The sequence below is a fragment of the Rana temporaria genome, chromosome 4 (assembly GCF_905171775.1).
Source record: "Rana temporaria chromosome 4, aRanTem1.1, whole genome shotgun sequence".
Taxonomy (NCBI): Eukaryota; Metazoa; Chordata; class Amphibia; order Anura; family Ranidae; genus Rana; species Rana temporaria.
The window spans coordinates 210,393,297-210,417,297 of record NC_053492.1 but is presented as its reverse complement, the minus strand read 5'-3'; the positions used below and the strand labels follow the sequence as shown (position 1 = coordinate 210,417,297).

Here is a 24,001-nt window from a genome sequence, read left to right as displayed (position 1 = left end):
GAGCCGTGTAGAGCTGACTGCGCAGGCGCCGTATATAGCCGAGTCCCAGTCCGGCTATTTTCGGAACGTGTGACGCGCCTTATCCGCACATCAATCATCTACGCCTCTTCATAGGAACGCCTATTCCCTGCGGGAGTGAGAAAAGAAAAAGAACTATAAAACGGTATGTACAGCGAAAACAAAAATACCAGCATACTGTACATACCGAAAGTATGCTGGATTTAATGGTATATAGATGTTTTAGGGTGAACCTCCGCTTTAAAAATATGTAGTTTAAATGTCACATTTTCAGCAGAATGTCTTAATTTTTTAACTCCTATTTTTACATTCATAATAACATTATCTCAGTGTTGGAGATGCCCATTATATCCTACAAATATAGATAAATGTTTTATGTAACTATTCATCCATTGCTTTTTTGAGTGAAAATTATTGACTCTAGCTTACACATACTGCTAAAACTACAGAAAAATGTTCAAGCATTCCAAAAGAGAAACTGTAACACATACAGGAACAAAATACACCTGCTTAGTCTCCATCATAGTGCTAACAAACAACAAAAAAATATAATGATTTAGGGATATGAAAACATGAACCTTTGTGGCTGCAAAGATATTGTATATTTACCATAACACTAATTTGTAATTATAAATGATGATGGGTGTCAAAATTTACCCCATAATGCATTTTTGTATTTATTTATTTATTACAGATACCATTATGTGGTGACAATTTATACAGAGCTTTACATACTGTAAATATTTGACATTCATATCAGTCCCTGCCCTCAAGGAGCTTACAATCTAAGGTCCCTAACTCACATTCATACACATACTAGGGTCAATTTAGGCAAGAGCCAATTAACCTACTAGCATGTCTTTAACCACTTGCCGTCGCTGCACCGCCGAAATACGTCCACAAGGTGGCTCTCCTAGGCGAGACCACGTAAATGGACGTCCTGCCTATTAGCCGCCACTAGGGGCGCACGCGCGCCGCCGGAGGCGCGCGCGCGCGCCCCCCGCTCGCCCCCGACTCCCGTGCGTGTGCCCGGCGGGCGCGATCGCCGCCGGGCACACGCGATCGCTCGGTACAGAGCGGGGAACGGGAGCTGTGTGTGTAAACACACAGCTCTCGTTCCTGTCAGCAGGGGAAATGCTGATTTTCTGTTCATACAATGTATGAACAGAAAATCAGTGTTTCCCCTAGTGAGGCCACCCCCCCCCCACAGTAAGAACACACCCAGGCATACTTAACCCCTTCCCCGCCCCCTAGTGTTAACCCCTTCACTGCCAGTGGCATTTTTATAGTAATCTAATGCATTTTTATAGCACTGATCGCTATAAAAATGCCAATGGTCCCAAAAATGTGTCAAAAATGTCCGAAGTGTCCGCCATAATGTCGCAATACCGAAAAAAAAATCGCTGATCGCCGCCATTACTAGTAAAAAAAATATTAATAAAAATGCCATAAAAATACCCCCTATTTTGTAAACGCTATAACTTTTGCGCAAACCAATCAATAAACGCTTATTGCGATTTTTTTTTACGAAAAATATGTAGAAGAATACGTATCGGCCTAAACTGAGGAAAAAAAATGTTTTTCTATATATTTTTGGGGGATATTTATTACAGCAAAAAGTAAAAAATATTCATTTTTTTCAAAATTGTCGTTCTATTTTTGTTTATAGCGCAAAAAATAAAAAACGCAGAGGTGATCAAATACCACCAAAAGAAAGCTCTATTTGTGGGAAAAAAAGGATGCCAATTTTGTTTGGGAGCCACGTCGCACGACCGCGCAATTGTCTGTTAAAGCGACGCAGTCCCGAATCGCAAAAAGTACTCTGGTCTTTGGGCAGCAATATGGTCCGGGGGGTAAGTGGTTAAAGTGTGGAAGGAAGCCACCACAGGCACAGGGAGAACATGCAAATTCTGTGTAAGTAGTGCCATGGTTGGGAATCAAACCAAGAACCATACTGCTGCCAGGCAGAAGAGCTAATTAGCCAATAAGTGGTTTTCTTCAGTCAAATAACTTTTATTTCTTGTATTTTCAAAGTAAGAGCGTGAACATTAATAGACTCATATAGTGCTGTTGCAAACTGTAAAACTGTTTTAATTGCTACTTTACAAGTCCAGTTTACTGGAATAGATACTTGAAATACTTGAAATACTTACAGTAAGTACATTTGATGTAGATAAAGGTGGTTGGTAACCAGGAATGAAAGGAGATAATATTGTCTGATAAGTAAAGATAAATCGGTATTCATACAATACTGTGTTAGAAGAGAGTTTGGAATGACGCTATTATGGTTGGTAAACAGGAACAGAGGTTTATAGTGAAATCCTATAGGCTGATAAGCATGAAGAGAAAATTGCTATGGTGATGATAATAAACAGGTAAAGTAGGTTTGGAGATGGCACTATGGTGGAGATATGTTCTGGCAGCTATGGTTATAGGTGGTTATTGGCTGTGCTATGGTGTCTATTGAGTGAGGACATGCGTTTATGCAGTGCTTAGTGACAATAAGAAAAATGTCAAGGATGTATGGAAACAGCAGAGCACAGCAAAATGTGAGCACTGAATTAAGGTGGCAGGGTTTATTCACCAAAGCTGGAGAGTGCAAAATCTGGTGCAGCTTTGCATAGAAACCAATAACCCAAAAACTAATAATAGATGACTATACAAAACCTTGAAAACAAATCTAATCAATACAAGTGCAGCACTTAAAGTGGAGTTCCGCTAAAATTTTTACTTCCGCTTATCCGGTTTCTCCCCCCCCCTTCTGGTGTCACATTTGGCACCTTTCAGGGGGGAAGGGGGAGCAGATACATGTCTAATACAGGTGTTTGTTACCACTTCCAGCAATAGATCACCGCAGAATCTGCCGCGATCTTCACCATGTCCAGACCCTCCTCTGTCCAACCTCTGTCTTCTGGGAGACACACATATCCCAGAAGACAGCAGGGACCAGTCAGCACACACAGCGTGACTTGCGCATGCGCAGTAGGGAACCAGGCTGTGAAGCCGCAAGGCTTCACTTCTTGATTCCCTTACTGAAGATGCCGGCACCTCCACCTGGGAGCCGAGGGAAGGGTTGGCTTTGGGTGAGGACATCATGAGCACTCTGGACAGGTAACTGTCCTTATTTTAAAAGTCAGCAGCTGCAGTATTTGTAGCTGCTGACTATTATTTTTTTTCGGCGGAACTCTGCTTTAAAATAAAATTCAAATTTGAAATTCTAAATAAATACAAAAGTGAGTGATGAATAAAAGTCCAAATGATGATATAGTGAAAGCAATCTGGAATAAAAGGGGTCCACCGTGTGTAGAAAACTTCCTTCAGTGCTTAGACTATATTAGACTATGCATTCACTAGAAATATAAAAAGCAAAAACAATATCCAACTAACTCCACCAGATAACAAATGGAAAAAGAAAATATGGACAGCCGCACTCCAAAAAACCTTGATGGTTGTCTTTATTTAAAAAAAGGAAAAATGCACTACAAGTCACAGCACACTACATGGGAGTTAAACAGCTGACACGTTTCGCACTATAAATTAGTGCTTAACACAAGCCACCTGGAGCGGTAACTTTCTTTCTTTAACTCCACCAGATGTTAGAGAAAAATCTAGTGCAAGTGAGCCTTCACCCAAATATGCAATCACCAGAAAGAGCTTCAATAAATTTTTTTAACAGGTACTCCTCCAAGCTTCCTCTTGTTAACAGCATGGAGTCCTCGACACAAGAACCAATGAACTCCATGTAAAAAGCTCACCACTGCTGCATGAAAGAAGCTTCACCACCAGCTGGCCTCTTCTCCTCCACCAGGACAGGGCTTTTAGCTGCGGAAAGTGAAGGTGTTCCACTGGGTGATTAAAGCTGTTGGGGAGGGGCTGAGCAGAGAGTAGAGTGGAGGCAGCCATGGAGGTCTCCGGTGTCAGCAATGACTCTCCTGTTTTGTCAGAACAACCTTCACTTTCCTCAGCTGAAATCCTTATCCTGGTGGAGAAGAGGCCAGCTAGAGGTGAAACTTATTTCATGCAGCAGTGGTGAGCTTTTTGGATGCAGTTCATTGGTTCCTGTAACAAGGACCCCATGATGTTACCAAGAAGAGGCTAAGAGGAGTGCCTGCGAAAGAAATTGAATTGAAGCCCTTATATTTTTAATTTCTGGTGAGTATTTGGGTGGAGGCTCACTTGCACTGGATTTTTCTATAACACCTGGTGGAGTTCGTTGGATGCTGTTTTTGCTGTTGGATCTTTATAGTTCTGGTGAGTGCGTAGTGTAATAGACTCTAAGCACTGAAGAAACTTTTCTACACACGTTGGACAGTATTTATTCCAGATTGCTTTGGACTTTTATTCATCCTGTACTTTTGTGTTTAACATTTATATGGGATATCAAATTTGTATTTTTTTAAGCGCTACATTTTGGCACTGATGAGAGAAGTACATTTTATAAGGAATGTGAGTCACAGTAAGACTGGATTCACACCTATGCATTTTTAGTGCTTTTTGCATTTTTTAGATATGTTCTACAGAACATGTTCCATAGGAAACCATGTTAAAGTGGCTGTAACCCCCCCCCACCCCCCAGGAAGTTACACCTACAGGTAAGCCTAGATTAAGGCTTACCTGTAAGTGTTTGCAATATCTTCTAAACCTACACGGTTTAGGAGATATTTTCCAAAAGGTATACACCGTTGTCCACAGCGCAGTCGCATTGAGAATCACAATCATAAAAACGGCAATGCCATATTTGCCGGCTCCCGCGCGCATGTGCGGAGTGACATCTTCGCAGCTCCGGCCAATCACAGCGCTGGAGCGGCGATACCCGGAAGTAACCTTCCGGGTATCTGTGGAGAGATATCTGCGGCCAGAGGGGGACACGAGAAAGGCTTCGGGGGCTTCGATCTAAGGTAAGTAATGCATAATGAGCTAGTATGCTAGTCATACTAGCTCATTATGGCTTTGTCTTGCAGGTGTTTTTTTTTTTACAGGGTTTACAACCACTTTACATGGACTGTAGTGCAAATCTGCAAATTGCAAAAAGCACAAAAAATGCATAGGTGTGAATCCAGCCTAAAAGATGATTAGGGTGCTGATCAAGAAGAGTAGGCTGTTGGTGTATGGGGAGGGGGCCTAAAGGAGGTTTGGAAAACATTTTTAAGCAGCTGTAGCTGGTTTTGGAAAACGTAGGATTGAGCTATGCTATGCTTGGTGCCTATTAGTGCATATTGATGGGGTTTATGGCAGTCCACGTGGCAATGTCTAGACCTTAAAATAAAGTAGAGTATAGTGCCTCTGGGCTAAAATCAATGAGACTCACTAAAAGGGGAAGCTCCTAATGAAAAGTTTGTGCTATTCCCAATAGGTGAATGCAGTCGGGATGAGAATACACTTCTAACTAAAAAAACACAAACAGTACATAGTATGCTAAATGTACATAAATAGTATTGTAGACGTTTAAAGTGCAATGTGCATAAATAAATGTGCACTGGGTGTATCTAGGACAATGCTGTCCAGTTCAGTGCAAAGCTACAAGTAAATGTGTAAAAAAAATCCAAATAATGCGTGTAAAATCCACACTGTAATGTGCAAACAAACAAATAAATAAATAAATTGCTTGTGCAAAGGTGCAAAATAATCTGTGTAAACAAAGTAAGACAAAAGCTACAGCAGTAACTAGTGTCGGGTTTAAAAAAATAATAATATATATATATATATAATTCAAACAATATGAAGGTGCAAACAGTCCAGTAGGTGCAATATGCAAAAAAACAAAAAAAAGTGCAAAAATGCAATCAGTCCAAAAGTGCAATATATAATCAGGCTGTGAGCAAACAGCTATACATCATTCCCTTCTTTGTGCAATTGGATTATTCCAGTGTGCAAGTGGCAAGGGGTGTTATAAAGATCAATCCTTTCTTCGTGCAATAATACACTAAGGTGTAGGTGGCCTCTTACCTTGCGGTAATGAGACAACCACATATAGATTAAGCCTAGGATGGTAGTGCTTCCCCTGTGTTCCTGGGTATAAACCTAGTCTTTGTCTCTCAGCGGCAGGGGGAGTATAGAAGAAAGAGGATTCCCAATGGTGTAGTAACGTTTTAAAATCTGTAATTTATTAACACACAGTATGAGGGTACTCACATAAACACAAATATACACAATGTTTTTCTCCCAGGAGCAGCGAACTCGTCTGCAAACGTCAATAATGTGTCTTTCCTTCCCTTTAGAAGGAAATAATACTACATTTCTTTCACTGTGAGCTTGAGGGCTGTTCCTTTTCTAATTGAAACATTAATGATATATTTATTGTGTGTGTTCTATTTCAGCTCATGCATGTAGACAACCAGAGACCCCTATGCATGCTGATGTGAGGGCAATAGACTTACCGACTTTGGGATATACTTTAATATACACGTGCCAGCCGGGATATTTTTTGGCAGGTGGGTCAGAGCACAGAACGTGTAAAGGAGATATGAAGTGGACAGGCAAACCACCAATTTGCAAAAGTAAGTATTTTTCTTTTACTACATAAATTCTACATAATTGTTTTATTTTACTATTTGTAAAGAGGAGTATGTTGTACAAGGTTGCTATAAAAGCCCATGGATAATTTTTTCAACTTACTAGTAAAGGTACCTGGTTTTCCTGCAACCAGTGGCGGCTGGTGCTCAATTTTCTTTTTTGGGGGGGGAGGGGGGGCACAAATGAACTGAAAAATGCTGAAACAAAAACATCACTTGCAGCCTCACTATGCCATCAATGCAACCACTGTGCCCATCATATGCACCCACTATGCCCATAATATGCAGCCAACTGTGCCCATCATATGCAGACTCTGTGCCCATCATATGCAGCCAACTGTGTCCATAATAGGCAGCCACTTTGCTCATCAAATTCTGCCAGCTGTGCCCCATCATATGCAGCCACGGTGCCCATCATATGCAGACTCTGTGCCCATCATTTGCAGACTTTGTGCTCATCAAATACAGCCATTGTGCCCCGCAAATTAAGCCAACTGTGCTCCATCAATTGCAACATGTGTGCCCATAATATGCAGCCACTGTGCCCCCCACTGACCCGCTGTCTGCCTGGCACTAAACCCATCGTGGTGGCATGACAGGCAGCTGGTCAGGCGGCAAGCTGTGCCTTAGTAGTGTGGCAATGGATGCTGTGTCCTTCGACTCCTCTATGCATGTCTTCTTCCTGTATTCCTTGGCGCCAATGGGATCACATCTGCCTTCAGCCAATCAAGTGCCCGGTATTACATGAATCTATCCATATTACCCAGAGGGGGTGGCTGGAGAGAGGGAGCGGAGCCCGAGCGCCCCTAATGGACGCACAGTCACTGCCTGAAACCCTCTCATCTGTTTAAAGTACATATTTTGCATAAATGTAATAAATTCAGCAACATTGGACTTATGATCAATGTGCATTTACACATTTTTGTATTAAGGCCCCTTTCCCACTGGGGTGGTGGGAGCGTCGGTGGTAAAGCGCCGCTATTTTTAGCAGCGTTTTACCGGCATTTTTGCAGCGCTATTTGACCTCTATTGGGGTGCTTTTAACCCCCGCTACTAGCCAAAAAAGGGTTAAAACCACCAGCAAAGCCCTGCTGTAGAGGCCCTTTGCCAGCGGTTCGGCAGCGCTGCCCATTGATGGGCAGGAACGCTTTAGGTGCGGTGTATTCACCACTCCTACAGTGCCTCAAAGATGCGGCTAGCAGGATTTTTTTACCGTCCTGCCAGTGGGCTTTCACACTGGAGTGAAAAAAGGGCCCCTTTCAGGGTGCTTTGCAGGTGCTATTTTGGGCGTTATAGCACCTGCAAAGTGCCTCTGTGTGAAAGTCTAAAGCATGCAGAGCATTGCAACTTTGATCAGTGGACAGGCTCGTGCAATGTTTTCCCTCAGCCTCAAGTTCATAGAGAAGTACAAACCTGTCTGGAAGTGGGGGTGAACTGCAGAGTGTGGGGGGGGGGAGTCATCTCCAACATGCTCTGCATAGTCCCGCTGCCATGGTGACAGATGGGACATGTAGTCTTTGTAAAATATCCCAGCCTAGATGACATAAATATGCACGTAGAACCATGCACTTCTGTGCTACATTTTTAAAAATGACAGACCCCTGAATGGAGAAATGCCCCACAATTAAGGTAAGGGGGTCATTTGGGGATGATGTATGCAACCATACTTTATGTTACTTTTTGTGCAAGTTGTGCATCTATTTAGTGTGAATTTTCTGTTCATAAATAATATCCCTAAATATGTTTTTTTTTTTGTTTTTTTTACAGGCAGAGGTTTCAGGCTACATAACACAACAGTTACAAAGACCCCAGGTGTGTTCAAATTGATTTTTTAATGTTTGTAATTTAACTAGCATAAACACTACAATGTCTATGAATTTAAAGCTATGTTAACTGGTAGCCAGTAAAACTAAACTGTCATCTGGCAATTACTGTAGCAATTCCACTAAACTACTGGTTAATCAATTAAATCTGTTCTCAGTGGAGCATTTTACAAAATAAATTATCAACATAAAAATGTGCTGTATTTGGTGAACAACAACTGAATGTTTGTAATACAATACCTTGTTGATGCTGTGTGAAACACACGGGAAGTTCGGCAGTGTGATAAAGGCAGTATATAAAATATCATATAAACTTAATACCATTAAAAAATGAAAACTATTGTAAATATTTGTTTAGAGAAAATTATTAAGGTACATAAAAAAAGTATTCTGCAAGAGGAATTTTGTCATAATTATACCTACACTTTTATATGTACTGTATATATAACATACTTCTAATACTACTAATTATTTTTTCTTGATTTTATTAATCTTTTACAAAGTAGTATCAAATACTATGTTTTTTCTTCAAACTCAGATTTTACATGTGTTTTTACTATCCTTTTACCTTTTTTTTTTTTTTTTTAAAGGTCACATATTTATTATGTAAAATTACATGTTGTCAGTAGATAAGTACACTTTAGTAAAACAAAATGATTTTAACTTAATTATGGAATTGTATATAGATCAGTATACACAAACATGTAAAACATTTAAATTTTGGTTTACATTATATTATATTTATTAACAAAAACCTTTTTGTTTTTAGTCCCTTCAGATGTTTTTTCAATAAATTCTGTCTGGAAAGGATTTTATGAGTACCTTGGGAAGCAACATTCAGCAACTTTAACTGTTGACTGGTTCAATAACACAAGCAGCAAAGTTAATGGAACATTTTTAGATACTAATAACAGTGAACTAAAGTTATCAGGTATGCTTGAATACATGTCTATGTTAATTATATGCTCTTTCTATTTTCCTTACCTTTTAAAGATTTATGTACTGAACTATATTTAATGTGTTTCACTGTATATATATATATTCTTCATTTTGATTTACCTCCACTTTAATTACCATATATTTTATGGTGCTAAGAATGATTTTTTTTTTTTTCTGTTGGGCATTGGTGCTAGTAGATAACCTCTATGTCTTGTAGCATCCATTTGTGATATTTACATTTGTAACACAAGCCATCATGCATTTTTTCTCTACAATGTGATTAAATAATAATATTCTATAGTAATATACACTAATATATATATACATACATTCATCTTCAGTAGTCATAAATAAATGTTATTAAATGTGTCTAAATTGTATATGTTCTTGGTTGTTTGCATAAACAGATTACAGTGGCTTTAAAGTCAAATCATGTTTGACCTTTATGCATTCAATGCAATAAGGTAAAGAACACCCCACTACCTGTGCTGGTCCGATCTCACAGGAGACACAGGCAGCAGTGGGAGCCATTGGCTCCCGCTGCTGTCATTCAACTTGCTGTAAGGAGGTAGCAGGGGTGTGATTTACCAGCGCCATCTATCTATGGACACACACAGCCTAGCTCCCACTTGGGTGCCCCTTTTGCACATGGCTTGCTGGGAAGGTACTTGGAGGAAGGAGGTGTGGACAGCGCCAACAGGGGACTCCAGAAGAGGTGGTAAGAGATTGCTCTGTGCAATATCATTGCCAGAGCAGGTAAATATACAATGTGTTTATGTTAAAGCAAACAATATGTCCTTTAGCATCACTAAGGTTTGTTGTTGTTTTTAGTGTTCCAAAAATAATCATTTTAATTTTTCTTTAGGAATTTATAAGAAAGAAGAAGCCCATTTGCTTTTGAAGATTTTCCAGATTAAGGGTTCATCAGAAAGTTTAATAAAAAAGTTTCAAAATGACAACTGGGCAATGGATGGTTATGTAAGTGTCTCTTAAAAATATTTTTCAGGTGTCCAATTTTAAGAGTAAGGTATAAATGGCAAGCAAACCTAGATATATCCTGGATACAATTCTAAGTTGGGAACCCACTTTAACATAAGATATGTAGTGTACTGGTGTTGGAAAAAAAGTTAGGTATTGACTTTTTTCAGATCACAAGATTAAAACATCTAAAGCCTCGGACACACGACCGAGAAACTCGACGGGCAAAACACATAGTTTTGCTCGTCGAGTTCCTTGTTAGGCTGTCGAGGATCTCGGCAAGCCAAATTTCCCCATTCCCGTCGAGGAAAAAGAAGACATGCTCTCTTTTTGGCTCGACGAGATCCTCAACAGTTTCCTCGTCGAAAAGTGTACACACGACCGGTTTCCTCGGCTAAAAAAAAAACACCAGCAAGTTTCTTGCTGGTTTTTGCCGAGAAACTCGGTCGTGTATACGAGGCTTTAGGGTACACTATTATTGGTTAAGGGGAAAAAAAACATGTATTTAGGGCATACTGCAAACTTTGGAACCCACTGTGAGACAGGACATGTAATCTATTGCTGTGGTGGTATTTAGGTATTGACTTTTTCAGGGAACAAGATGATTGTCCATGCCACTTGGGAAAAACGTTTCTCCTACTGTAAAAGAACCTTGTCAATATATCAGATATTAATATATGCTATCTGTACGCTCATTGGGGTTATTGTACTAAAAGAGTAACAAATGTTTACCTAACAACGTGAAGGAAAAACTCAGTAACTTTTATAATTCCCTTGTGCATAATTAGGCATTAAAAGAGGATATTTTACTTTACTTAGTCAACATTTACTTTGCTAAGTAAATATATTTTTGCTAGCAAATCAACGGTCCTGTGTCTGAAACCAGTGTCTATACCGTAAACAAGTATTTATTACATTTAATCTTTTTTGTTTCCAAATATTTCTTTCTATTGTATTCGGTTTTATTTATTTATCATCAGTAGGACATAACTATCCTTAGGGAGAGATATAAATGTTCAGAACTATCAAAGAGCTACTGGCAAAGAACATGCTTACTCTACTTCTGAGAATACTTTTGGCATGGCAGTGATTTTATAGTGTTGATGAACATAGCCTTCCAGCTGGTTCTAAATTATACTGCACATTTAAATGCCCATCGCTTACTGTGAGGCCTTGTACACATGATAGGTTGATCAGAGGACAACGATCTGATGGACCGGTTTCATCGGTCCAAACTGATCGTGTGTAGGCCCCATAGGTTATTTAACCTTAGGTTAAAAAAAAGCCAACTTGCTTTAAAATTAACATATGGATTCCTAACCGATGGGAAAAAAACGATCGTTAGTAGGCACGTCCATCGGTTAAAAATCCACGCATGCTCAGAATCAAGTTGACGCATGCTTGGAAGCATTGAACTTCATTTTTTTCAGCACGTCGTTGTGTTTTACGTCACCGCGTTCTGACACGATCGTTTTTTTAACTGATGGTGTGTAGGCACGACGGACCATCAGTCAGCTTCATAGGTTAACCTAGGACAACGGTCCTTCAGCGTTGTCCTCTGGTTAACCTATCGTGTGTACGAGGCCTTAAAGATTGATCCTATGTCCTGTCTACATAGCATAGGTAGTGCTATAAAAAACGCCCTTCACAATAAAGGACTGAAAAAGGAGGTCTATGATGTGGGCTGGGAGAAGGGCCATTCTAAAATCTTACAGGAAGTCAAAGTTTGCATATAACTTAACGTTAACGTACCGTTTTCACTGAAGGTACCCTCTGCTTATATTTTATATTAATCATGTGATTAATGTAAATTCCCCAGATTTCTGACAGGTTTACTTTATCTTAGGAAAAAAGACCAGACAGTATGGCTAAAAGGAGAGTGATTAGGAAATACAGGTTATAATTCTTTTTGCAGTCTTTAGCAATGCTGAATTAGTGTAACAAGTTCATCTCTCGCACATAACCAGTGAGTTGCACTAATATCAGGGACACATTTATCACACTCAGAATATGTATTTCTAATGTAAATTGTTGTTTATAACAAATTATTGTTTCCTATTTTTTTTTTACTAACAACAGATCTATATTTCTAAACGTAAATTTTCTGCAGTTCAGTGTTCCATTATTTATATAGGTTTATAGCCTTTTGCCATCAAAATGTAATGTATTTTCTATATCAATTAAACATCTAAAGCCAATTAAGATGAATATTTGAAGCCTAATCCATCCCTCAAAATAAATCTGCCAGGTCAAGGTAGCGGGGAAATCATTATGAAAACAGACAAATAGGTTAAGATGAAATGTTGATATTGGTGATTAAATAGTAATTATTTTGTATATTGAATATTAATATAAGTTAATAAAAACCAAGAAGCCTTTTTTTTTTTTTTTTTTTTTGCTTCTGCTCATAGTAGAACATTGTAACTACTAGTGAGATGTCCCTTCAATAAAGCAGGCATTACAAATACATAGCTAGACAGAATCATTATCACAATGGGAAAGAATTGACAATTCTGCATTGTAGGCTACATTTATATATGTCAATGTTTTAAGCAACAATGCTCCTTTAAACCTGGTGGAGTCACAACACAACTTACACAATGTTATGGTGCCTGAGTTCACCTACCAATGATAGATCTAGTTCTTGATTTATTTATTTAAAATCATTTTCTGAGATTGTTTCGACCAGCTGTCATTGTAGACAAAAAAAAAAGTTCTGGTGTACAGAGGGTGTATGTCCCAAATGAAAGGAAGTCTCAGAGTGATTGTTTAAGAAAGGAGAGGAACAAGGAACCTCAGTCCATGAGTTCATAAATAGACAGTCCCAATTAAAATGTCATTAGGCCTCGTACACACGACCGAACATGTCCGCTGAAACTGGTCGGACCAGTTTCAGCAGACATGTTCGGTCGTGTGTAGGGCCGACCGGACAATTTTCCAGCGGACAAATGTTTCTTAGCATGCTAAGAAACATGTCCGCTGGAAGCCTGTCCGCCGGACATGTCCGATGGTCAGTACGACTCATCGGACATGTCCGCTGGCCCGAGAACCCGCGCATGACGTCGAAGTGATTCGACGCATGCGTGGAAGCATTGAACTTCCGGGTTCACGCACGTCGCCGCGTGATCGTCGCCGTCACGTTGCCGTCACATCACCGCGTCGTCTGTCCGTGGGGAATTTGGTCTGATGGTGTGTACAGCCATCAGACCAAATGATCCCAGCGGACATGTCCGATGAAAACGGTCCACGGACCGTTTTCATCGGACATGTCCGCTCGTCTGTACGAGGCCTTAGAGTAGCAGCGGCAGCCATCCTAAGAGTGTGTCCAATTCTGAAAAGACATAAAGAAAAAGAAGGGGGGACTACACTTAGTTGGCGCCTCCCCCATTTTTTCCTTCATTGTAGACACAAGCCTTAAGACCTGTTTCAAACAGTTCCCATTTTACTATGTGATCCAATCTTTAAGTGTGAATCATAGATTTTAGGTGTTAGCTGTATAACTGGTGTAACTGCATAACTGTAGAGTTGTTCAGAGTGTGTGTTGTCTGTGTTGCCATAGGTGTTTTTAGATAGCCAAAGTAAAATAATGTAGGTAATAGAAATATTATTAATTGAGTAACCTATTGCTTTTCATTATCTTACAAAATAAAGGTATCTTCTGGAAAAGAAAAAAGCATTTTTAACTACCAAGGTGATATACAATCAAAGGATTTTGGGAAGTTTATATTTCAAAGACAAGGTAAGTTCTTAACAAAACTTTCCTGAAGTCTGAATAACAATGATACCAGTGGAATATCCAAGCATATATACAGTATCTATTTGTATCTGAAAAAAACAATAATGCAGTTTAAAAATCATATTGTGCTGGATGCACATGTATAGACAGGGAACATGCTGACAGAAGGGGAGAGGAGAGTTAATTCCTCATCAGTGTGATGTTGCTTTTTGTTGTCAACTTACTTGTTGGGTCACAGAAGCTTTATTATTTAACTCCAGCGCATAGTCTGGTCATCCACCTATTCTGTCTGACAAAGCTGTAGTATTAGAACTGGCTGGACAAAATAAAAATTATTTTGCAGGTACTACAGCTTCCAAAACTGTATATGTAATTCAATCATGCACATATGATTGTCTGTCATTCAGCATTAAATCCTATGCTTACAACCGGAGAAGCGCACTCTTATTGTCCTAATCTGGGTGTATTTGGCTTTCGTCTTATGTTAGTAGCGATCAAGCAATGTCATAGAAATGGAAGAAATGTTATCGACATTAAGAATGAGCGAATTTTCTCTTTGTTCTTATAAAGTAAAATTACCATATTTATACAGACAAGACTCACTTCCACCCACAGTATTTGCATTTTTCTATCATGGAATCTGTGGAACCATTTTCTGCTGTTTCCTGAATTTTGGGGATACCTGTAGTAGCTAATGTCATGATGAAAATATTCTAATAAGGAGTAGTACTTTTTTAATGATGCATTCACTGCATGTGTCTATGTGTTTTTATAGGGGAAAAGGCTTATGCTGCGTACACACAATCGGTTTGTCTGATGAAAACGGTCGGATGGACCGTTTTCATCAGACTAACCGATCGTGTGTGGGCCCCATCGGTTTTTTAACCATCGGTTAAAAAACTAGGAACTTGTTTTAAAATTATCTGATGGTTAACTAACGAATAGGAAAAAAACGATCGTCTGTAGGCACGTCCATCGGTTTAAAATCCATGCATGCTCAGACTAAATTAGGGGACAGGAGTGCTCGTTCTGGTAAAACTAGAGTTCGTTATGGAGATAGCACATTCATCACGCTGTAACAGACAGAAAAGCGCAAATCGTCTTTTACTAACACAAAATCAGCTAAAGCAGTCCCAAGGGTGGCGCCATTGGATTTGAACTTCCCCTTTATAGTGCCGTCATACGTGGTTTACGTGACCGCATACTGACTCTTTTTAACCGATGGTGTGTAGGCACGACTGATCATCAGTCAGCTTCATTGGATAACTGATGGAAAATCCCATCAGACCGTTTTCATCGGATGGACCGATCGTGTGTACAGGGCATTAGAAATACCACTTACTTTCAACACTTGTGATTGTAATGTAAACTACAAATATATATTGCACCTATTCAATGTACATACAAAAAAACATTGACTTACTGAAAAATGCAGTTGTGTTACTGGAAAGGTCACTAAAGGGTTCACTGCAAAAATCTGAAAGGAAATCCCTGGATTGCTGCTAAATGTGTCCTGTCATCTTCACCAGTATTATGAGAAATAGGCTAAAAATAACTTCTTCGTTCATGCTAACAAAGTCGCCAGTGCCTTAGAGAAAGGGAAAGAATAATGGGATGGGGTATGTTGCATGTTGTAATTAATTAGCTGTAGAACATGAATAACACTTTAACTGGTGAGAAATCAAAAAGCCTTCAATTATACATATAACCTACAGTAGTTATATTTTAAAGTTGAATAACATATAAAAGAAGAAAATCACATTACCCACATTATTTTTATCGTTTTAATATGAGATATTGCTACTCTTTTTTTCAGTGTTGACAACCTTTTTCATATATATATATATATATATATATATATATATATATATATATATATATATATATATATATATATATATATATATATATATATATATATATATATATATATATATATATATATACAGTATATATATTTATAATTTTTTTCAGTTGGAATGCTAGGGAACACAGTTCTGGCACCTCCAGAACTAAATGTATGTACTGACAGGAGTGCTAGGGTGTTCTAGAGGGTCTATTGTTGCTGGCTACTGGGGAATCTATTGCTGTGGGAGGGAATCTATTGCAGAGAAGGGGGTCTATTGTTGCTAGGGAGGCCTTCTGTTGCTTGTGGGGAATCTGTTGTTGCTGGAAGTGGGTCTTATGTTGCTAGGGGGTCAATCATTGCAGGGAGGGATCTTCTGGGGAATGTATTGTTGCTGGGGGTAGGTTTTATGTTGCATGGGATCAATCATTACTGGGAGGGATCTATTGTTGAGGGAGGGGTCTAATGTTGCTGGCTGCTGAAGGGTCTATTGATGCTGGCTGTTGAGAGTCCATTATTGCTGGGTGGATCTATTGTCACTGGGGTACCCATTGTTGCTAGATCTATGTTACTGCCTTTCTGTTTATCATTAATACAATTCCATACAATATACTTAGCACCACAAAATTATATTTGGTTCTATATTTTCTAAAATGGGTGGTACTGGGAGGTGGGTAAGGGTAGAACCAAGGAACAACTCTCGGGGGTGGGTAGGGGGGCAGTTAATGGGTAACTGAGAAGGGAGGAGTTCCTGCACCCACTGTCTTATAAAAGAAAGCCCTGTGTGTGTGTGTGCGCGTGCATATATACAGCATCTAACAAAAGTGAGTACATCCCTCACATTTTTGTAACAATGTTTTAGTATCTTTTTATGTGTCAACACTGAAGGAATTACACTTTTCTACAGTGTAAAGTAGTGAGTTTACAGCTTGTAAAACAATGTCAATTTGCTGTCTCCTCAAAATAACCCAACACACAGTCATTAATATCTAAACCACTAGAGTACAAAGTAAAAGTGAGTACACCCCATACGTGAAAATGTCCAAATTGGGCCCAAAGTGTCAATATTTTGTATTGCCACCATAATTTTCCAGCACTTCTTAACTCTCTTGGGCATAGAGTTCACCAGAGCTTCACAGGTTGCCACTGGAGTCCTCTTCCATTTCTCCACGACGACATCATGAGCTGGTGGATGTTAGAGGCCTTGCGCTCTAACATCCACATGTAAACAAATCGTGAGGTCCCTCCACCGAGAATAATGAGCCTCTTACCAGATGGCAAGTAACCAGAGCAGTTGGCTATAGCCCAGCCACGGCCTTTAGGTTCCCCAGAAGTCACAGGACAAAATCACCATGGTCACGACCGTATCTGAATCGATCGCTCCAATGCAGTTCTATCCCACAGTGGTTTTCTTTAGACTCACTCCCCCAGACCCAGTGGATGCAAAGGAGGGGGTGTTGGAATCCTTTTAGCCCCACACAGCACCTTTCAAGTACTTCACCCACCTCCCTCTCTGTCACTCTTCTCATTTGAGGCTCACTGCATTCGTCTCTTCTCCCCAGTTTCTCTAAGGATAGCTGTTATCTACTGGCTCCCTGGTCCAGTATCATCCTTTCTTGATGACTTCTCTTCCTGGCTACCCTACTTTCTCTCTTCTGAAATCCTTAAAATCATCCTTGAGGACTTTAACATGCCTACTAATACTAGCATTCCTGAAACTTTCAAAATTTGCAGTCTAGCCTCCCTCTTTGACCTGAAACAATGAATACAAGCTCCTACTCACTCTGAACACAATACCCTTGACCTTGTCTTTTTCCACTTTTGCACTCCATGCAACCTCTCCAACTATTCTTACCCTCTCTCTGATCATTACATTATTATTTTCACTCTCTCCCTCTCCTCTGCATCCTATCCCTCCAAACACCAAATGGTTACCTTCACCATCTCAACCCTTCTGTTCTCTACTCTGTGACTGACCACCTCTATGACAAAATCGCACCCCTGTCCTGCACTGACTTCTGCCACTTCTGTCTACAACACTTCACTTCTAGCCTCACTGGACACACTGGCCTCCCTCACTACACACAGAATCACACCCTGTCCTCTTCAACCCTGGCAAACAGATGATACTAGAAGTCTGAAAAAACACAGCTGTGCTCTCGAGCGCCTTCGTAAGACAAAGTCCCAGAATAGTATAATTGTGCCCTCCAAAAATACAATTCCAGCCTCCTTACTGCCAAGCAGACCTATTTCATCACTCTCATTTAAAACTAGTCATCCCACCCCTGTAAATGCAGCCGAGGGAGGAAGGGGGCTGTGAGGTAACATTTTAATTTTTAAACGCAAAAGTGGAATTACCTTTAACCACTTAAGCCCCGGACCATATTGCTGGTCAAAGAACAGAGCACTTTTTGCGATTCAGCACTGCGTCGCTTTAACTGACAATTGCGCGGTCGTGCCTTGTTTTCCAAACAAAATTTGCGTCCTTTTTTTCCCACAAATAGAGCTTTCTCTTGGTGGTATTTGATCACCTCTGCGGTTTTGAGTTTTTGCGCTATAACTTGCACTATATTTTTTACTTTTTGCTGTAATAAATATCCCCCAAAAATATATAAAATACATTTTTTTTCCTCAGTTTAGGCCGATATGTATTCTTCTACATATTTTTCATAACAAATATTATGGCAGAAACTTCGGACACTTTTGACACATTTTAGCGATCGGTGCTATAAAAATGCATTGGATTACTATAAAAATGCCACTGGCAGGGAAGGGGTTAACACTAGGGGGCGGGGAAGGGGTTAAGTATGTTCCCTGGGTGTGTTCTAACTGTAGGGGGGTGGACTCACTAGGTCAAATGACAGATCGCTGTTCATACATTGTATGAACAGACGGTCAGGCATTTCTCCCCTGACAGGACCGGGACCTGTGTGTTTACACGCGCGGGAGTCGGGGGCGAGCGGGGGTGCACGCGCCCCTATTGGCTGCTCGGCGAGATGGCGTATAGCTACGTGATCTCGCTCAGCAGAGTCGACCTGCCACTGTATAACTGAGGTGGCTGGTCGACAAGCAGTTAAACACGCACCATATACAGTCATGGCCCAGTGTCAGAAAGCTGGGTTTGCATCCAAGATCTTGGGTCTTCCAGCAGGACAATGACCCCAAACATACATCAAAAAGCACCCAGAAATGGATGGCAACAAAGCGCTGGAGAGTTCTAAAGTGGCCAGCAATGAGTCCAGATCTAAATCCCATTGAACACCTGTGGAGAGATCTTAAAATTGCTGTTGGGAAAAGGCGCCCTTCCAATAAGAGAGACCTGGAGCAGTTTGCAAATGAAGAGTGGTCCAAAATTCTGGGTGAGAGGTGTAAGAAGCTTATTGATGGTTATAGGAATCGACTGATTTCAGTTATTTTTTCCAAAGGGTGTGCAACCAAATATTAAGTTAAGGGTGCCAAGAAATTTGACCAGCTCATTTTTGGAGTTTTGTGTGACATTATGTCCAATTTGCTTTGTTTCCTCCCTTTTTTTGTTTTGTTTCAATACACACAAAGGGAATAAACATGTGTATAGCAAAACATGTGTTACTGCAATACTTTTCTGTAAAAAATACTTGATTTTCTGGAAAGATTTCTGGGGTGCCAACAATTTCGACCATGACTGTATAAAGGTATTATATAAAACATAACATAATATGAAGAAAGAGTTAAAATAAGATAAAAAGATAAAGATAAAAAAAAAATGCTTCACAAATATGTATTTGCAATAATGATTAATGATTGTTTTGTGTTTTTATACTGTTTCAGTTTCTCAAAACATCAATGATTCCTCTAATAACTACCATGGCACAAACAGCAGTTCTGTAGCAGCTGCAATCCTGGTACCTTTTTTTGCCCTCATACTATCTGGATTTGCCTTCTACCTTTACAAACACAGGTAAAAAAAGGTTTATTTTTATTAAAATATGATCATATGTGTTCAATTAAAATATTCACTATATCAGAGTTGTGACAAGGGATGAGCCGAACACCCCTCTGAAAAATCAAAAGTGCTAATTTTAAAGGTTAATATGCAAGTTATTGTCATTAAAAGTATTTGGGAATCTAGGTCCTGCCCCAGGGGACATGTATCAATGCAATTTTTTTTTTAAAACTGATGTTTTTTCGGGACCAGTGATTTTAATAATGCTTAAAGGGAAACAATACAAGTGAAATATTCATTTAAATTTCGAACCTGGGGGGTGTCTATAGTATGCCTGTAAAGTAGCTTATGTTTTCTGTGTTTATAACAGTCTCTGCAAAAAAACGAAATTTCTAATGGGAAAAAAAGTAATTTAAAACTACTCGCCGATATATTGAATTGTCGGGTTCCGGCAATACAGATAAAAGTCATAAAAAAAATGGCATGGGTTCCCCCCTTAGTCCATTACCAGGCCCTTTGGGTCTGGTATGAATATTAAGGGGAACCCCGAACCAAAATTAAAAAATGCGTGGGTGTCCTCCCCCCAAATTCCACATCAGGCCCTTCAGGTCTGGTATGGATTTTAAGGGGAACCCCACACCAAAATAAAAAAAATGGCGTAGGGTTCCCCCAAAATTCCATGCCAGACTCTTACCTTAGCACGCAACCTGGCAGGCCGCAGGAAAAGAGGACGAGAGTGCACTCCCCATCCTGAACCGTATCAGGCCACACGTTCTCAACATGAGGAGGATGTCCCCATGTTGATGGGGACAAGGGCCTCATCCCCACAACCCTTGCCCGGGGATTATTGGAATCTGTAAGCCCCCTTTAACAAACTTTTTTGTGAAATGGTAGGGGTTTTGGCATGGGGTTCCTCTTAAAATCCATACCAGACCTGAAGGGTCTGGTATGGATTTTGAGGGGACCCCTATGCCATTTAAAAAAAAAATGGCACAGGGTTCCCCTTAATATCCATACCAGACCTGAAGGGCCTGACATGGAATTTGGGGGTACCCCCACGCATTTTTTTTATTCTGGTTCAAGGTTCCCATTAATGTTCATACCAGACCCAAAGGGCCTGGTAATGGACTATGGGGGGAACCCATGCCATTTTTTTTCAATTACTTTTATTTGTATTGCCGTGACCCGACAATTCATTTTAGCCACGAGTAGTTTTAAATGACTTTTTTTCTTTAGAAATGTCATTTTGTGCAGAGACTGTTATAAACACGGGAAACATGCACTACTTTACAGGCATACTATAAACACCCCCCAGGTACGAAATTTAAAGGAACATTTCACTTTTATTGTTTCACTTTAAGCATTATTAAAATCACATCAAGATCCATCCATTGATCCTTTGAAACCATTCATTGATCACCCACTCATAGACTTTATCATTTAACCATTGGTTTCCAGTTTTTCTAGTTTCTAGTGGGATAGCACTCTCACGTTTTGGGCGCCCCAGACAATTTTATATATATTTATTTATATACTCTTAGTCACAGTGTGTTGGCAATTTGCCATCAGTTGTATACGCACCTATACTTTAGCGCTCATCACTTTTTTATCACTTAAGCAATTTCAATGGTTTTATTAACAGTGCAGTTTACATGAATGGTTAACTGCTCTTGTAAGCACAGCTGTATGTGGCTGGTAAGATCTTGACAGATTTTTCTAAAGTGAAGAACAATATTTTGTGTCAGTAGGGGCCAAAAATATACTTGTGAGCAATGTGTCAATAAAATACTGATGGAGAAACACACTATTGTACTTGTTTAATGAAGCATCGACTGTGAAGTTGATTTGCTAAAGGCAAATAGACTGTTTACTGTGCAAGAGATTTTTTAACTTAGATTGTGAATGAGGTGAGGCTTCAATTTGAGTATTCTTTTCAAATTGAATTTTCAGCGCATTCATTAAGTTCACACACATCAGATTATTTGCCTTCAGTAAATCAACTCCTGTGTGTCAACAAAAGTCCGATGGAGCAAAGTCCGATCGTGTGTACAGAAGTCAATCGGACTTGAGTCCAAAGTACAAACACGCATTTTCAGAACCAATGCAAAAGATCGACCAGCAAAAGCAGAAGTTGCTCAAAGGGTGGCACTAAAGAGCAGTAAAACCACGTAGTATGTCAATACGTTCATGTTTGTTAGGGGAAAAAGTCCTGCTGTGTGCATGCATACCAAGTTCACTGCCAACGCCCTTTGAACAAAAATCCACGGAAAAGTCTGATGGAAGTCTGATCGTTCGCATGAGGCTTTAATTTATTTAACAGCTAACAGAATACCATCTTTCACTTGTAAAGCACAGTAACTTATAAACAGTTGAAAAATCTTCTCCTTAACCACTTAAGGACCCGCTCATGTACATATAAGTCCTGTTTTTAAAGATGGATATCTTGGTAACGGCAGCAGCTGCTGCCACAACCGAGATATCCATCTTTTCCTTGAGCAGTCCTGTAAACGATAACGGTGGTCTCCGTGGCGGATTCGCAGCAAGATCACCGTTATCGGCGGCGGGAGAGGACCCCCCCTCCCGCCACCCTCCGCCGCTTACCGGAGCCATCGGCAGCGGCGGAGGCAATTGGGTGCTGTCTCCTGCTTGGCTGGGATACGAGTGAAGATTTCATATTTAAGAGGACCTGTCATGCTTTTTTCTATTACAAGGGATGTTTACATTCCTTGTAATAGGAATAAAAGTGATCCATTTTAAAAAAAAAATCAGTGTAAAAATGTATAAAATAAATAAAAATAAATAAGAAAATCCCCCCAATTTTTTTTTAAAGCACCCCGTCCTGACGAGCTCGCGTGCAGAAGCGAACACATACGTGAGTAGCGCCCGCATACTAAAACGGTGTTCAAACCACACAAGTGAGGTATCACCGCGATCGTTACAGCGAGAGCAATAATTCTAGCTCTAGACCTCCTCTGTAGCTCAAAATATGCAACCTATAGAATTTTTTAAATGTCGCCTATGGAGATTTTTAAGGGTAAAAGTTTGACGCCATTCCACGAGCAGGCACAATTTTGAAGCGTGACATGTTAGGTATCATTTTACTCGGTGTAACATTATCTTTCACAATATATACAAAAATTGGGCTAACTTTACTGTTGTCTTATTTTTTTAATTAAAAAAAGTGGATTTTTTCCAAAAAAAGTGCGCTTGTAAGACCGCTGCGCAAATACGGTGTGACAAAAAGTATTGCAATGACTTTATTCTGATTGCAATGATTTTATTCTCTAGGGTGTTAGAAAAAAATATATATAATGTTTGGTGGTTTTAAGTAATTTTCTAGCAAAAAAAATACAGTTTTAGTCTTGTAAACGCCAAATCTGAAAAACAGCCAAGGTCCTTAAGTGGTTAAGACTACAGTAAATAAAAAAAGAAATTTGATGCTATGGAATAATGCGTTTTTCACAGTTACTGAAGTTTAAAAACCTCTGCTAAATAAATTCCCTTTATATTAAAATACTATTTTAAAACTAAAAGGATATGGGTTTTGCATATTCTGTTTTTTTTTTTTTACAATGCTCAAAGTATTACTGCACTGTTTAAGGCCTGTGCTGCTACTAACCAGTGACTGCTTAACTTGTATTCCCCAGAAGAGATTCACATTTCAAGAGTTAACACATTTTCTCATTATATTAATACTGTGCTTTAACCTCCTGAGCGCTATTCCCGAGTCGGGCTTGGGGGAAAATTTCAGTACTATTAGCGGTAACCCCGAGCCAGACTCCAGATTGCATTGCAGTATCCACTTGTCCCCCGGATCCTGCGATGTCTCCCCGCTGTGTGTGCGAGCTGTCTCCTCTGCTCGATTCACACAGTTACCGAGTGTCACCATTCACTGCGACGTTGCGACCCACGGGGGCAGAGATCGGTGCCAAATTCAAAAAAGGAAAAACACAGTATACATACAGTACCCTGTAATCTTACAGATTACAGTACTGTATAAAATAATTACACATCCCCTTTGTCCCTAGTGGTCTGCCCAGTGTCCTGCATGCACTTTTATATTATAAATACATTTTTTCTGCCTGGAAACTGGAGATTGTCCATAGCAACCAAAAAGTGTCCCATTATGTCAAAAGTGGTTTTAGACCAGCTAGAAAAGGGCGATGATAAAATAGATTTACTTGCAGAATTGAGCGATAGTGATTTGTGGGAAAATTTGTCATCAAA

General features: G+C 39.7%; 1 protein-coding gene across 1 annotated transcript in view; it reads left to right on the top strand.

The window, feature by feature from the left end:
• Positions 1-24,001, top strand: part of CSMD1 (CUB and Sushi multiple domains 1) — an 833,985-nt gene that overhangs the window by 801,233 nt on the left and 8,751 nt on the right. The window contains exons 59-64 of the mRNA XM_040349812.1: positions 6,336-6,515; positions 8,298-8,342; positions 9,123-9,284; positions 10,158-10,270; positions 13,922-14,009; positions 19,660-19,789. Coding sequence (XP_040205746.1) covers positions 6,336-6,515; positions 8,298-8,342; positions 9,123-9,284; positions 10,158-10,270; positions 13,922-14,009; positions 19,660-19,789 — 718 coding nt within the window. The remainder of the gene's footprint in view (positions 1-6,335; positions 6,516-8,297; positions 8,343-9,122; positions 9,285-10,157; positions 10,271-13,921; positions 14,010-19,659; positions 19,790-24,001) is intronic.